Here is a 15,024-nt window from a genome sequence, read left to right on the forward strand (position 1 = left end):
ATAACATTTTTAATTTTCTTATCATCATAAATTCATAAAACATATTATATTATAGGAATAACAAAAGAAGAACGTACAAGACTAATGGTGTTTGTTGTAGTTCGTATTCACCGGACTAGGCTATTAGCCACGCTGAGTGGCTTGAAATTAGAAGCAGAAATTACTAACTTACACACTAGTTCAACTTTTCGAAAGAAAACACGACCTCCAAGTTTAGAGTGTTCTTTGACTGGACATATAGGTCGTACTATGATAGTACTTTTAGAAGGTGTTGCACCTAATCAACAGACTGTTGTTAAGGTTACTGTGGGTAAATCACAGACTTTATATTCAAGTATGAGTCGGCGAACAAAGGATCAAAATTCTGGTTTACTAACAATTGGCGTTGTAAATATTGATATCCCTCAACATCCTGTTGCTCTTCACGGAATGATGACTAGAGGAAGCAAGCAGCTTTCATCTACTTTACAAGTGAATTATCAATTAGTATTAGATAGGTGTATCACACAAATTTTTATATTTATATTTCGGTAATTATTGTTTAGGAACTTCGAGTGGCTCGAACATCTAGTCGAATGGGACGTGTTGCAACTATTGATGAGACTGATGTACAAGGATCTGTAGAGCCATCAAGTATGACTGCTCAACAGAGTCCAATGATTCAAAGAGTGCATAAAGAAGAAATTATTAAGGTTCCTGAACCTAATGTTTTGCTACAGCCATTAGTTATGCATTTCACTGCAGTCATTCAAGTAATTTAAGTATTTCATAAACTGTGAATATTGATTAATTTTTTTTTTTTTCAGTGTTTAACCGTCACTGCTGCGTTATTGCCTTCTTTAAGAGCACAATATAAAATGGATCAAGTTACCAGCACTGGATATACTGGAAATAAAGCAAAGTTTATTATTGATTTACCTCAACATACTTTATCATTTTCTACTAAAATACCGGTTTGATTTTAAAATTTTTGTTAAATATACATTTTTTACTTATAATTTTAAAACATATAGGTGACTGAGACAAATTTACCATCAGAAGCTAGTATTGAACTTCCAAAGGTACATGTATCGGCTGAATATATACTTGATGGTGGTTCAAAAACGGGAGAAAATCAATTTTCTGGAACAGGTAAAGTTTTAAAAATTAAAAATTATATTTAGATGTTTTATTTCAGTAGTAAAAATGTTTTATTTATTAGATGGTGCTGTACTACGCCAAGGAAATTATTTAAGTGCTGTGGCTGATATTGGTGTATTTGAGCAGTCACTCACAACAGATTTATTAAACCATTTAGTATTTGTTCAAAAAGTATTTATGAAAGTAAGTTATTTCACAATTATCTGTAGTTCATATTATTTAAATATTTAACACCTTTGTATGTAGGAAGTCAATGAAGTCGTTCAAAAAGTGTATGGAGGTGAAAAACCTGTACCTATATGGTTAGAAGATAATGACACAAATCGTTCTGCTCCTGTCAAAAGAATATTATTTTCTTTGACCGTTAAAATGAGGGTAAATTTCTTAAAAAGTTTGATACTGTATTTATAATAATATTAAAATTGTTAACCTAAATAATCTAAAACAGAAAGTTAATAAAAAAAAATCCATTCTTTATATTGATACTTTTATTATTTCAGCGTATAGAACTTACAGCTACTACACCGACAAATTGTGCTGTTCGATTGGAAACAGGTTCAGCAGACTTTCAACTATCGAATAGAGTTCAAAATGTATCAGGCTCATCTTATCAAACATCTGAACAAGTTAAAATTTTTGTCAAAGCTCATATTGATGTAAATTTATCACTTGGCCAGGTGATACGGAACCCATTGTTCGAAGAAGCTGATCCTGAATTCCAAAGTTTTGCGTTTTTTAAAACAAGAATTGGTAATTCTAGCTATTATATATATATTGTGTATTGGACTATTATTTATATTCAAATAACTAACGTTTTAATTTTTAGGCTTACATTTTTAATTATATTTTTTAATTATTTAGAGTTACGTAATGCTTTCCAAGGAGAAATGGTTGGTGAAGGCGAAGACAAAGAAGTAATACTCATTACCTTGCGAAGACCTTTAATTTACATTCAACCATTAGCGGTGGACAAAGCAATATTAGTGTGGTTGAACTACAAAAATGCATATGAGTATTGGAACGAACAAAGAGCAAGTTTAAATAAAGAAGTTTTGACAGCTACTCAGCCATCAACAGAAAAATTGGCATCTGATAAAATACCTGTATCACCAAATTTGGGTACTATTTTCTTACAACTGACTGTTGAAGATATGGGTATTTGTGTGCCTTTAAATCCACTTCCCCAGGTATGTAATTATGTTTATACATTAAATATTCAAATTTTAATCTCATAATTTATGTATTTTTAAGACAACATGGGGTTTAAATCGCTCAATTTTCATGGACTTTGAATCATGTTCTGCAGTAGTAATTACGTTAGAATCAACTAGTATATCAGCATGTAGTTCTGGGTCACTGGTGAGTAAGGGTCGTTTCATTGGCCTATGTTTAAGATTTGCTGATGATTTTGATTCATCTCTTGATGATTGGAAGCCTGATATAACTAATGAACTTGTGTCTACTGCCATGAATTTGTGCATAGTGTCAGAAGGAACATATGAAGTATGCAGTCGTACAACTTCTCAAAAATTAGACTCTGTTACAGGTATGTGATCTTAATTGTAAACATGTAAATATTTTTGTTATTAAATACATTAATTAATTATGTATTATAGAAAATGCAAAATGGTTCTTGAATGTAAAATGGCAAATGGAAGGTGTTGACATGCATCTAGATGTAAATATAGGAAAACAGCTTAGTGCATTAGGACATACCTTGACTGCCTTAACAGGAGTACAAGATACTGATGATCCATTATCAGATAGTGATCCTATATCTCAAGACAGTGATATTATTAGACACAAATCAAATATGGAAGGTGATATATTAGCATCTTTAGCTATTGATCCCACAATGAATGCTAAAACTAGATCAAAGATAATTGAGAAAGAAATGTATGAACAAGCTAAAGCCATAAATGATTTACGTTCCTTGGGAGCATCTCAAGGAACTATTGAACATGAAGTAAAACGTTTACGTGAGTTGGAAGCAATGGTTTTCAAAGGATTCAGAAGGTGAGATTTGGTTATAAGGGTATTATTTTTTGATACTAAGCAAATCAATTTTTAGAGATATGATTCAGAAACTAAGAAGACAAAGTGTGAAAGGTAAATCAAGTTTAAAGGGTAAATTTGGACTTAGCAACAAAAGTTCTACATATAGGTCAAAATCATTTATTGTTTCACCTACACAAGAAGTATCAGAATTCAAAGAAACTCAAAGGTAAAGTCAATTTTAAAAATTGTACCAAAACTAATTATTCCAATGTTAAAATAACTAAATAACTATTTTTATTGTTAACTAAATATTTTTAGTCCTGACGAAGTGACTAGTTTAAGTAGTGTTGAAAATTCTCCTCAAGCTGGGCCACAACGTTCAACATCATTCAGGGTGACACATCCTGGTCATGTAACATTCAGTAATACTAAAGAAATATTCCGACAAAGTTCGTTGCCCAGTGCTAGTTCTGAACAAAGTTTAACTACTGAAGGTGATGATAGTTGGCCAAATACAGATTATGGTAGACATATGGACTCGAGGTAATTGTATTATAAACATTAAAATTATATCTATTCATTAAATCAAATATTGTTTTGGTAGGGATGACTTTTTGGTTAATCCATTGTTTGTATCCGGTGCTACTCAAAAACCACAAGAACCTAATATTGATTTTGAATTAGATGTAAAAGTGTTCATTAACAGTGGAAAATGTGTATTGCACACTAAAGATTCTGTCAAAGAAGATGAAATCAAATTGTGAGTATTTTGTTTTATGAAAATTTTTAAAACACTTAGTAACTCATTGATTTTTAAGGATGTCTAGAATGAAAAAAGAGCGTAGTTGTTCTGGTGGTGTTCTTGAATATGTTCCTGGAAGTCCAAATTTACCTAGGCGTTCTTATAAAGATAAATTAGGTGCAAATAGTACATCGAGTTCTCGATTAAGACACCACCAAACAGTGACCAACACTTTATCTCAGTTATCTGAATTAACTATATTTCATATTCCTGGACTTGATTTTAAAGTACATTACGAATCAAAAATGGTGTCTGATGAAGGCCAATCTCTCATGTACTCAATTGACTCAAGTGGAGTAATCAGTAGGAAAACGAGTACAAAAAAAGCCAGCCTCTATTGTTGGGCTACACTCCAGAGTATACCAGAAGAGACTATTATATCACCGCATATACTCGAATTCCTAGAGCAGACTTTAGCACCTATACCGGCACAACAGTTTACCGATACAGGTATTTTTTTAAATGTTTTCATCCTTCACTGTGGATATTAAAAAAAGAAGATCTGTTAATCTTTTTTTTAGGTACATTTGATACAATGTTTGCTACAGACAATGATGACGATTTGTTTGCTCCATATTTGACACCTGGGCAATACGCTTATACTTCATTCCCTGTAGACGTAATTGTTTACCTCCATGTTCAAACATCAACATTCCGATTTTCGTGTTTGCCAGTATCACGAGTTGAGTGTATGTTGAAGTTGCCATCTTTGGATATTGTATTTTCTTCTAAGAGAACTGATTCTTCGAATGAGTAATATAAAAATTGACTTATTATTAATAACATTAAAAAAAAAATTGCACTTCTTTTATTATTAGACTTGAAGATTATTATGAAGACTCCAATAGTCTACCAGTTGCAGTAGGAGGTTTAAGTATCACTGGAGTAATGGCAGACTTTTCCATGTATATTTTTCATCCATATGGAGGAAAAAAATCATGTAAATTAATTGATAATTGTTAATTTAAAATATAATATGTAGGTATTCATATTAATATATGTTGTTACTTTTTCCCTATAGCAGCTAATCTTAAAGAGCCACATGCTCATGCATGGTCCCCATTAGCTGATGGTGAACGTAAAGATTCTTTAAGTGTCAATGTTGAATTTATTAAATTTCATTTATCCAGAAGTAGGAAGCTGAATTTTGAATCCGTACCTGGATCTAAGACCACATCTGATCAAAGTCACGCCACTATTAGATTCTCTAGTGAGTATTTTATTGTTTGTATAATTATTATTGTTTTTTATATGAAACTAACAATTTTTATTTTTTATTTAGCCATTGTTGATATAGGATCTGCTTCATTCAAATATGATATGAGACGTTTGACTGAAATCTTAGCATTTCCTCGTGCTTGGTATAGGCGTAGCATAGTGCGCAGGCTTTTCTTAGGTGATCTTACCAGAACTGTTCCAAGCAGCGTATATAGTGACCATAGTAACAATGTAGATCCTGAAGATTCGTAAGTTGATAAAAAAATTATATTGATTATATTTTTGATTATTATTATTTATTTTTTTAGTTATGGAAATTTTGTAACTGATACTAAAATGAAACCTAGCCGTGATAAACTTCACTTAAACATTAAAGGTGACAAACATTTGCCTTTTGAAAAGAAAAAAAATAATTCAAGCCAAGACTCAAGTCCAGATCAGAAATCTAGTAGTGTCGGCGCAGCTGCATGGGAAACATTGGTGATATTTGCTGTAAACTTTAAGAGACTGAATGTACACATGAATATGGGAAATGTTATGGGAAATGTTACGTAAGTATATTAATTTATAAATGTAATATATTTATCAAATACTTTTTTAATCAATTGTAATTTTAATCTTTGTTTAGTTGGTTATCTAAACAATTTCATTCCGAAGGCCGATTATCCATTGGGAGTACTGGTCATAAAAATATGCACATTGGCTTAGGCCTTGGCGGTTCTGGACTTGATGCTAAAGGCGGTATTGTGGGTGGTACAATTGAATTGAATAAAATTAACACTTATGGTATGATTTGTATAAATTATATTTTTGTTTTGAATTTTTGTCTATATGTTTTTTTTATATACTTTATGGTTTTGGTTTTTTTTAAATGTTTTTTATATATAGTATTGATTAGAGAAGATCCCGGTTCAGAGCCTCGTCATACTGTTGGTTTAAAATTGTCAGCACTTGAACTTCGTTTAGACTATATGGGTACAGCAGTATTAATGTCCAGAGTTAGTTTACTTGAAGTGGTTTTAAAGGATGAATGGAAGGTGTTGAGTAAAGCCTTATCAACTGACAGTGTACATGACTCTAACAAACGGCCAGGAATTGTGTTTATGCATGGTGATCTTGGTTGGGATCAATTGCAATTAATGATATCCAAAAGCACTTCCTCGGATATTATGAAAATGTATTATAAATTGGAAGAATTCTTCTCACAGCAGTTTAAGTCCAGCAAACGAGTTTTCTCAAGTCTACAAGATCACAGAGAATCAATCAGCAATGAGAAAAGTTCAAAGAAGAAGACTGTGAGAAGACGTATATTGATCTCAACCTCAAGTCCAGATAGTATGTATTGTGTTTTAGATAACATTGATTTACATTTTATTAAATTTATATCTAACATCATTATTTTTAGATATAAGTTCAGACGAATGTAAACACCATCATAGACATTGGCAACGTGCATTAGAAGCAGTTTCTGGATTAAGATTATCCACATTAAAATACCCTTTGCCACATTGGGGTACTGTTTTAGGTGGGAAAATGGATTTGCATGGTGTCAATATATCTTTAGCATGTTTTCATGGCATTAATTTCAAATCAAAGTCATGGGCACTATTTTCCTTAAAAGAACCATGTATATCATTTGCAACTGAAGCGCATGAAGTTTTTAATTTTGGAGGTAATAGATTTCAAATTAATATTATTTTAAAGAATTTCCATACAAATTATATTTTTGTTGTTAATTATAGATTCTGGACCACTATGTAGGGACGACTTGGACATAAATGTAGTACAAAATCTCACTTTTAGTTTGGGCATGGAGGGTACTGTACGACCACAACACAGTATGGCAACTGTATGTAAGTTTAGTCGTAATGTTCTTTTTCCACCGCAGTTCAAAACTATTCAAGAATGGTTCAATTATGCGTTTGCATTAAGTGAAATAGATGGTAAAAATTTTATTTTACTATTTTATAGCTAATCAACTTTATAAAATATTTCATTCATAATATGTAGAAGTTGACCGTTTTCCAAGTTTGGAGCGTGAGAAACAAGATACGACTGAGTCGGCACCACGCTCACGTACACCAAAACCTCAAGAGAACCTGACTCATACACGTGAAGTCATATTTGCATTACCTACTTTACAACTTAATCTCAAGAGCAACCATACACAACCTGTCAAGTTACCTTCTCCATATGATATCAAACCTACAGTTGAGTGTAGTTTTATAACAGAGTTTGAAGATCATATTTTTGTAACTGTAGATGCAGAAGCTTTTTTCTTTCTACATGATCTCATTACATCTTATATTTTGGAAAAAGATAAAGTAGTAAGTTCTAGAGAGTTGATATTTATTGTTGTTATTTTTGTTATTTTTGTTAATTTAATTATTTTTACTAATTTAGTCTTCTATGACTAATCGACCACAAAGTCCAGAAACATCAAACACTGGAAATACAAGTCAGCCTACCATGGAATCGCCTCAATCTTTTACTAATGATTGGAGGGATTACAATTGTACCACTTGGCATTTAGAACCAACTGTTAGGTATGGAAAAAAAAATTTTTAATTATTTTAATCTATGGATAATATGTAAAATGACATTTTAAAAATAAATTTAAATAAATTTTGAATATTTTGTTTATTTTAGATTGTTGTCATGGGGAGGCAAAAGTATTGAGCCTTATGGTGTAGACTATATATTACAAAAGCTTGGTTTCTCACATGCTCGGACAACTATACCAAAATGGATGCAAAGAGGATTTATGGATCCATTAGATAAAGTTCTCTCAGTGCTCATGTTACGAATGATAGCAATAGCTCGAGAAGAAGATGTTGCCAGAAGGGATGATTCTGTTTAAGGCTATAAATTTAACTAAAATAAAACTATTCCATTGGACGGGACAATTGCATTCTTTCTTTTATAATACTAAAATAATATACTGAAAAAATAATATTTTATTTTTACAGGAAAAGTGATTATATCTACTTAAACTAGTCCTATTATTATGGTCAATGCAGTTATTTACTAAGTATTTTATATAAACCAAAGATTAGTTATATTTTTTATTATTCATGCGCAATTAAAAGGCTGCATTGAATTAACAATATTTAAGGTAATTAACATATTATTATTTTTAAACAAAATTATTTTACAACATAATATTCCTTTTTCCTTTGTACATTTGGATAATTCTTAAAAATTGTTTAGCATATGATTTATTATAATGTATTTTTTATTTTATTTTGTTATTGATGTGTATGTACATAATATAATGAATAATGATACAATTAATGAATATACATTATTATTTTTATTGTATTTTACTATGAGAATTAAAAAAAAAAAAAAAAATGTGTGTAAATATACCCATACCTAAATAATAAAACTGCAAAATATTTAAATGAAAAGGGAATAATTTAAGTTTGAATTAACTAATATTTAAAAATTTCACTTATTTACAATATTATAATACCTACATACTACAACACATTGTTATTCACTTTTTTTATTTAAAGTTCTTAATTAGTCACTTTTTTAATATCTAAGTTAGGTATAATTGAATGATATTGTATAAACCTACTACATTTAATAAGATTTTCTTATCAGATTTTTGTATGAATATTATTATAATTAATATTCAATATACCTATATTATAACCTAGGTACGGTAAAATTGCTACCAAGGTTGATTGCTACCTTGTAAATGCACAAGTAATAATATATCAAAGATTATGTCTGTTATAATTGTTGTTAGTATTTCTTAGATTAAAACGCAGCGAATAGGATTCAATAAAAAAATATTCATAATTTACATGTTTTTACTGAATAACTCAATTAACTTTAAAAATTAACACTTGGAAACCTCATTGTCTGGCAATGTAACACAAAGTATGTATTGTATGTATTTTGTATATGCCATCTGACAGAGGGACAGACTTGAGTTCATTATTCACTGATCTATTTTTTAGTTACTTTCCCTCAGATTATTCTATTGATTAGAACGACTCTGATGTAGAACGTCTTGGCAGCGCTTTTTTTGATTTCCCTAATAACGCATTATATTTCATTTGGACTTTTTATCATTTATTTTTGTTTTTATATTCTTTAATCTTTATGCCAATTGTTGTATCTATTATATAATTTGTTTCAGTTGTTATCATAGGCTTAACTTTCTCTAATATTTCCGTAGCCATGATGTGAATATCAGAATTTTATGTTAGATTCTTTTAGCCCAATCAAAATGTAAAAGTTCTAGTTTTGTCTATGATTGTTATTGACATTGTGCCTACATTCTTAACTAAGGGCCTCGCTCGTTTATATTAACGAAAAAAACAATATATCATAATAAGTATATAGTATATTAACAAAAATAGATTACTAATTTAAGTAGAGTGATACATATTTTATTATTATGAGTGCCACTGAGTTAAGTGCTACAATTCAATATCATTATTACCTTGCTTAGTCGTATAACTCATATAGATAAAATATGAGTACAAACATTTTAAACTAAAAATATTAGATATTATTATCATTGGTAAAAATGTTTAATGTTTTAAATAAAAAAAATTATGTAATTATTGTTATACATTTTAATGTATCGCAATTCAAAATACTTGATACTTTTCATAACTGCTGCACCTAACCGATTAAGGTACAGGACAGTTTCAACTCAAAACTACAATAACGCTTTCAAACTTTTTACTTTATCCTTCAGTGGTATAGCTGGTATGGGTATCAATGGTATAATTAAACCGTTGTAATACAATTACAATTACCTAATTCATAATTGTGATTCATATAGGATATAGATTATACATTTTAAGAATATATTGAAATAAGCTCGAATTATATACCATCAGAAATTTTGGCCAATTTCTAAGGATGATTTAAAAATTTAAATTTTTTAATGGTTTTAGTTAAGATGTGGTTAAAAAATATTAAATCGCAACGAGTTGAAACTTTTTGATTGAAATTACTACATGAGGTTTATTATTATTTATTTTCTATTGGTGCAGAAGGAAATTTGCTAAATATTTCTACTATTACCTATACCACCAGTCCACGAACTTGTCTATGTCACTATTGACTTTTAAGTTTTGAGTTAATAAAAAAATAATAATAATATTTTATAGTAATATACCTAAATGCGAATGCAATGTTTTTGGAAAAAATACATTACCTTATATACTGTCTTTACTGATATAAATATTAAATACATTATAAAACATTTTTTTTTTTAATAAATAGAGATATAAATAGACACATCGTCTCCGTAAGAAAAATAGTTTTTCGTATGTATTGATTTATTAATCATCATTGAATTAAGACTTAGATACTCAATGATAAGGCACATTCAAAACATACTAAATAGATTAGTGAATTTCCCTGATTTTGTTTTAATTTTAACTATAAATATTAAGCAACTATGATCTATGATACATAATGTATAAAATATATTATACGTCTCCGATTATAATTTAAAAGGTCGTATTATGAAATATTTTTGCGGTGTATTGAAAGCTCTGCTAACTATTTCTGTGTGCGATGTTAGGTATATATTTTTAATATTGATATATAAATTGAGTAGGTATTATAAGATAATTATTAGTATGGTAGGGTAAATAATTTGGTAATAAATTATCTCTCCACTTGGGACTTGGTCCGTAGATAAAGGTTTACGTTTATTAGCGTTCAAAATATTCATTTATCCCCCCTCCCCCACCATTCGGTTACTGGGGAATTGTAACCGTCATCAAACAATACCTACTAGGTATTTTACAAATTTAACAAATTTAAATAATTTAATTGATACTTCATAATCGTATATTATATTATTATTCAGTGTATAATAAGGGTATATAATATCGATTATGATCGGGACTTGACTACTTGAGAGTATACGCAGTACACCCATAATATTGAAAAAATCTTGAGAGTATTCGGCGTATAAATGTAGTATAGGTACCCTATGGGAACACCCTTTACGACCCTTGGTTGTAAGATTCTGTTTTATTTGTAATACAATTATATAGTATTATAGTAATCTAAATTTGCCGAATTTCATTGCAGATCATATTGACTGTTCCGAATCAATTTATGTGTGTTGTGCAACAGAATAATATGAAATTAATTAAATGTGCCTAGTCGTAAAATTATATATAATGTTAGTTGTTACTAATATTAACAGTAGGAATTGACTAAAAAATTGGTTTACCAACATAGCTAAACATTCTAAAACCGCAATATTATAAATAAATGTTTGATATTTGTAGACTGTAATGTCATGAGTCATAAATACCTTCAGACAATGGGCTATAATAACGTAGGTATAGGTATAATTATTTGTCTATCCACTGAAGTTAAAATGAAAAACGTTTATGAAGTATGAACACTCCGCTGCAGTCGCGTATTATTATCAATTGTTTACACTATACATAGTTGATAAAGCAAAATGAAACGCGAGTTGATTTACCAGTGATTCGGCTATTTTTATGAAGATTAAATGACTTAGAACTTACAAGCCTAGAATAAGTTCATATTTTATTCAACAGACGTCCGTATCCAGGAAGTTTGACAAAGGTGTAGACCTGCAGCGATTCTTAACCCGCGGTCCGCAACCATATCGTTTTTTTTTTGTTCATTAACACACACAATATTATACGCTCTTAATATTTTTTCTTATTATTTATCTTTATTATTATCGATGTTCCCGGATTGTCTGTAGTTAAAAAAAAGAGACTTTTATGTACGAAAATATGCAAATGTTATTAAAAAATCTGAAAATCGAGTTATTGAAATTCATTTTGTCCCTAGTGAAATCAGCGGTCCGTGTGGCTTCAAAGATCATTTTTATCCTCGAGGTCCGCGTACCAAAAAAGGTTAAGAAACTGCTGATGCAGAGAACTAGAGATTGAGAGAGAGCTGAAAAAAATAAATATATAAATTGATATTACATTGCACTCGACGATTACGATACCATAATATAATATTCATACATCACATATATATAGGTACGTATCTGTGAGTGCATCGCCGAGGTGTTATTTTTAGATAAATCAAATCAGTATTTATTTTATCATAAAATAATGTAATATTGAATGGTAGACAGTTTTTTTTTTTGACCCTGTGTATTTAACCGGGTGGGTGTGTGCTCACTGGGTTAGCAATAATTTGACGTAAATAATGTCAAAAGTGTTTGCGGTTGAAATATAGTACCTATATCTCTGTAGTCTTACGTTAATAATTTCAGTAACAGAATGGAAAATGTACGAATAAAAACTGTCGGTAGCAGGGCCGGAGCTAGAAGTATTGGCGCCCTTAACCCCCCCCCCGCTAATTTCAGTAGTAGTCAAATTAAGTTTTTCAGTAAGTTAAATAAAACTAGTATGTGTTTTGTATTATAACTTAAGACTTTAATACCTGATCAATGATCATACAATATTGTAATAAGGATAATATACATATTATCTTATTAACTTGTAAAATTGCCGCATTGCGTAAAAAAAAAAAAAATAATATTAATAATAATACTGATATAATACAATTAATATATAATAATATGATATTTATATTAATAATATCACGTCACCGCTGCCTATAATATACTGTGTTGTGTGCGGTGTGTACCTACACTAACTAGGTACCTACTATTATTTATCAAGACAACCAGTGAACGGAATTTATTGTAAATAAGAAACCAAAATATTATGTACAAACGTACTAAACAAAATGTATGCATATTGATTACCTGTTGGCTGTTAGTTTTACTTGTTGGTTTATATATTTAACATGAAAAAGCATCAAGCCCGGATTGCGGGGGGTCAGAGGGGGCCATGGCCCCAGAACACCAACGGATATCAAAGAATAGTGATTAGTGGATCCCTGGCGGATAGTACGATTTTTCTTTTAATCAGAAATATTTGGATACAATACATTAACTTTTCCTATAGGCTAGCTGTATAGGTAATAAATAATATTATTTTATTATTACTACGCTATCGTAATATCGACAATGTCGTCTATTTTTATCAGAACGATAATGGTGAGGAAATGGGATTTATATGAATCTAGAGTACTGTGAATACCGCCGATTAAGTATTTAACGTCAGTTGAAACTTTATAAGTATAACTATAAGGTATTATATATATAAGTTATAACATATACTTATATATATATACATATAGTTATTATTAATTACTAACTGAACAAATATCATTTACGTTGTTTTTATATGAAAACAATACAAGTCTTGTGCGTCATACACAGTCTTTGTTGAAGTCGCAATAACATTTAACGATTTAACGTTTTGTGTTTTTTACAAATACAACTTGTCGACTTATAATTTATAAGTATTAAAATTTGAAGTGAAGATCGAATATGAGTAGCTGTAAAAAGTATTAAGCAGTGATCAGAAAAGGAAGGAGGATATTTTAATGAAATCTGGTTACTAAATTAATATAATTTTTTATTTTGGCCTCTGAAATTTATTGATTTGTGGGTCACCAATATTTTGATTATGGTTATCGGCTCCAAATTATCTTAATCCGGGCTAACACAGCATGCTGCACGAGAACATATAAATAAATAAAATAATAAATGAGTGTGTAATGTGTGTTAGGCAATTGTGTCTTTTTGATTAACGCCACACTGCAGTATTTTCACCGAAAGGTCCGAACGGGTTTTATCGCCGCGGTTATATAAATTTGATTTATAAATTGGTAAATATTACATGAACATGATTATTACGACCATCTATTATATTTTTTATTTACACACAAAAATGCGGTGGTATGCTTCCATAGTTACATACTTTCATGCATTATTTTTACATCAAAACCAGCGGCATCGATGCACTGTTATATTCTTATACGAATTACGATAATTCATTATACAAAAATGAGACAATCGCAGATGTATCTTCAATCAAAATGACATTAGATAATGAATATTTTAAATTGTATAGATTGTTAATGAGTACCTATTATAAGTTAAATTAAATAAAAATAATTTTCAGTTTGGCGCCCCGGACACTCGCCCATTTTGCCCATAGTTTTCGTCGGCCCTGGTCGGTAGCAACTATCTAACTATCAGGGCTGCAGCAAGAACCAGTAGCGCACCTGGCAGAAAACAACATAATATTTGCCTCCTCGTCCAATTACGCTAAAAATAAACGACATTTATTTTTGATTTTTGTAAATGATTATCATATATTTTGAAATGATAATACCGCTCGATGAGATTTCGGCTTTCGAATAACTGCGCCCCTGGCAAATGTCCTCTTGACAGCGGCTAGCTACAGTTCTGCTACCTATCCATATTTTTACTCTTCGATATAATAATAAAAAGCCAAAATTCGCTGAACATTTTTGCACTTATTTATAAACCTAATATATTATATTACATAATATTATACATTAGCAAGTTGTTTTAATATGTTCTAGATACGCACACACACTTACACATAAAAAGCAGATTATACGCTATGATGCTTGACCTACGGAAGGATTATCCCAAATTAATTCAACAATCAGATTTGAAGCTGCAGTTTAATTTTGTTATCATCGATTTTTATACAACAATGAAGTAGTTCGGATGGACGACGAACCGCCGGTTTTGTGTCTAGATTAGGATTGGATATTTCCGGAAAGTAACTTTGCTAGAATTTCCGGAAATATCGGAAAATCCAAGAGAGTAAATTACTATTAACTAATTATTATGCCAATTAAAGGCGTATTTCAATTATATATTCAAATATTTTGATCAAATAGAATACAGTTGACTCCCGATAATTCGAAGTTGACGGGACTGTTGAAAAACTTCGAATTACCGAGAGTTCGTATTATTGAGTAGTTCAAAGTAA

General features: G+C 30.1%; 1 protein-coding gene across 5 annotated transcripts in view; it reads left to right on the top strand.

Moving 5' to 3' along the window:
• The window catches only part of tweek (transmembrane protein KIAA1109 homolog tweek), a 30,292-nt gene extending 21,387 nt beyond the window's left edge, over positions 1 to 8,905 (top strand). For 4 of the 5 annotated variants that reach the window (XM_015514005.2, XM_015513998.2, XM_089221638.1 and 1 more), the window contains 26 exons: positions 56 to 471; positions 546 to 752; positions 807 to 953; positions 1,014 to 1,131; positions 1,202 to 1,323; positions 1,387 to 1,515; positions 1,641 to 1,890; positions 2,002 to 2,327; positions 2,392 to 2,686; positions 2,757 to 3,156; positions 3,212 to 3,364; positions 3,457 to 3,681; positions 3,743 to 3,898; positions 3,957 to 4,390; positions 4,462 to 4,693; positions 4,759 to 4,880; positions 4,962 to 5,150; positions 5,223 to 5,406; positions 5,467 to 5,709; positions 5,787 to 5,944; positions 6,047 to 6,493; positions 6,564 to 6,830; positions 6,901 to 7,101; positions 7,169 to 7,485; positions 7,562 to 7,704; positions 7,808 to 8,905. In XM_015514005.2, the coding sequence (XP_015369491.2) occupies positions 56 to 471; positions 546 to 752; positions 807 to 953; positions 1,014 to 1,131; positions 1,202 to 1,323; positions 1,387 to 1,515; positions 1,641 to 1,890; positions 2,002 to 2,327; positions 2,392 to 2,686; positions 2,757 to 3,156; positions 3,212 to 3,364; positions 3,457 to 3,681; positions 3,743 to 3,898; positions 3,957 to 4,390; positions 4,462 to 4,693; positions 4,759 to 4,880; positions 4,962 to 5,150; positions 5,223 to 5,406; positions 5,467 to 5,709; positions 5,787 to 5,944; positions 6,047 to 6,493; positions 6,564 to 6,830; positions 6,901 to 7,101; positions 7,169 to 7,485; positions 7,562 to 7,704; positions 7,808 to 8,018 (6,092 nt within the window). In that variant the 3' untranslated portion in view covers positions 8,019 to 8,905. The remainder of the gene's footprint in view (positions 1 to 55; positions 472 to 545; positions 753 to 806; positions 954 to 1,013; positions 1,132 to 1,201; positions 1,324 to 1,386; positions 1,516 to 1,640; positions 1,891 to 2,001; positions 2,328 to 2,391; positions 2,687 to 2,756; positions 3,157 to 3,211; positions 3,365 to 3,456; positions 3,682 to 3,742; positions 3,899 to 3,956; positions 4,391 to 4,461; positions 4,694 to 4,758; positions 4,881 to 4,961; positions 5,151 to 5,222; positions 5,407 to 5,466; positions 5,710 to 5,786; positions 5,945 to 6,046; positions 6,494 to 6,563; positions 6,831 to 6,900; positions 7,102 to 7,168; positions 7,486 to 7,561; positions 7,705 to 7,807) is intronic. The other variant, XM_015514004.2, reaches the window with a different exon arrangement.
• The last annotated feature ends 6,119 nt before the right edge of the window (positions 8,906 to 15,024 follow it).

The sequence above is a fragment of the Diuraphis noxia genome, unplaced genomic scaffold (assembly GCF_037042655.1).
Source record: "Diuraphis noxia isolate RWA-SAM2 unplaced genomic scaffold, SU_Dnox_SAM2 contig0002, whole genome shotgun sequence".
Lineage (NCBI taxonomy): Eukaryota > Metazoa > Arthropoda > Insecta > Hemiptera > Aphididae > Diuraphis > Diuraphis noxia.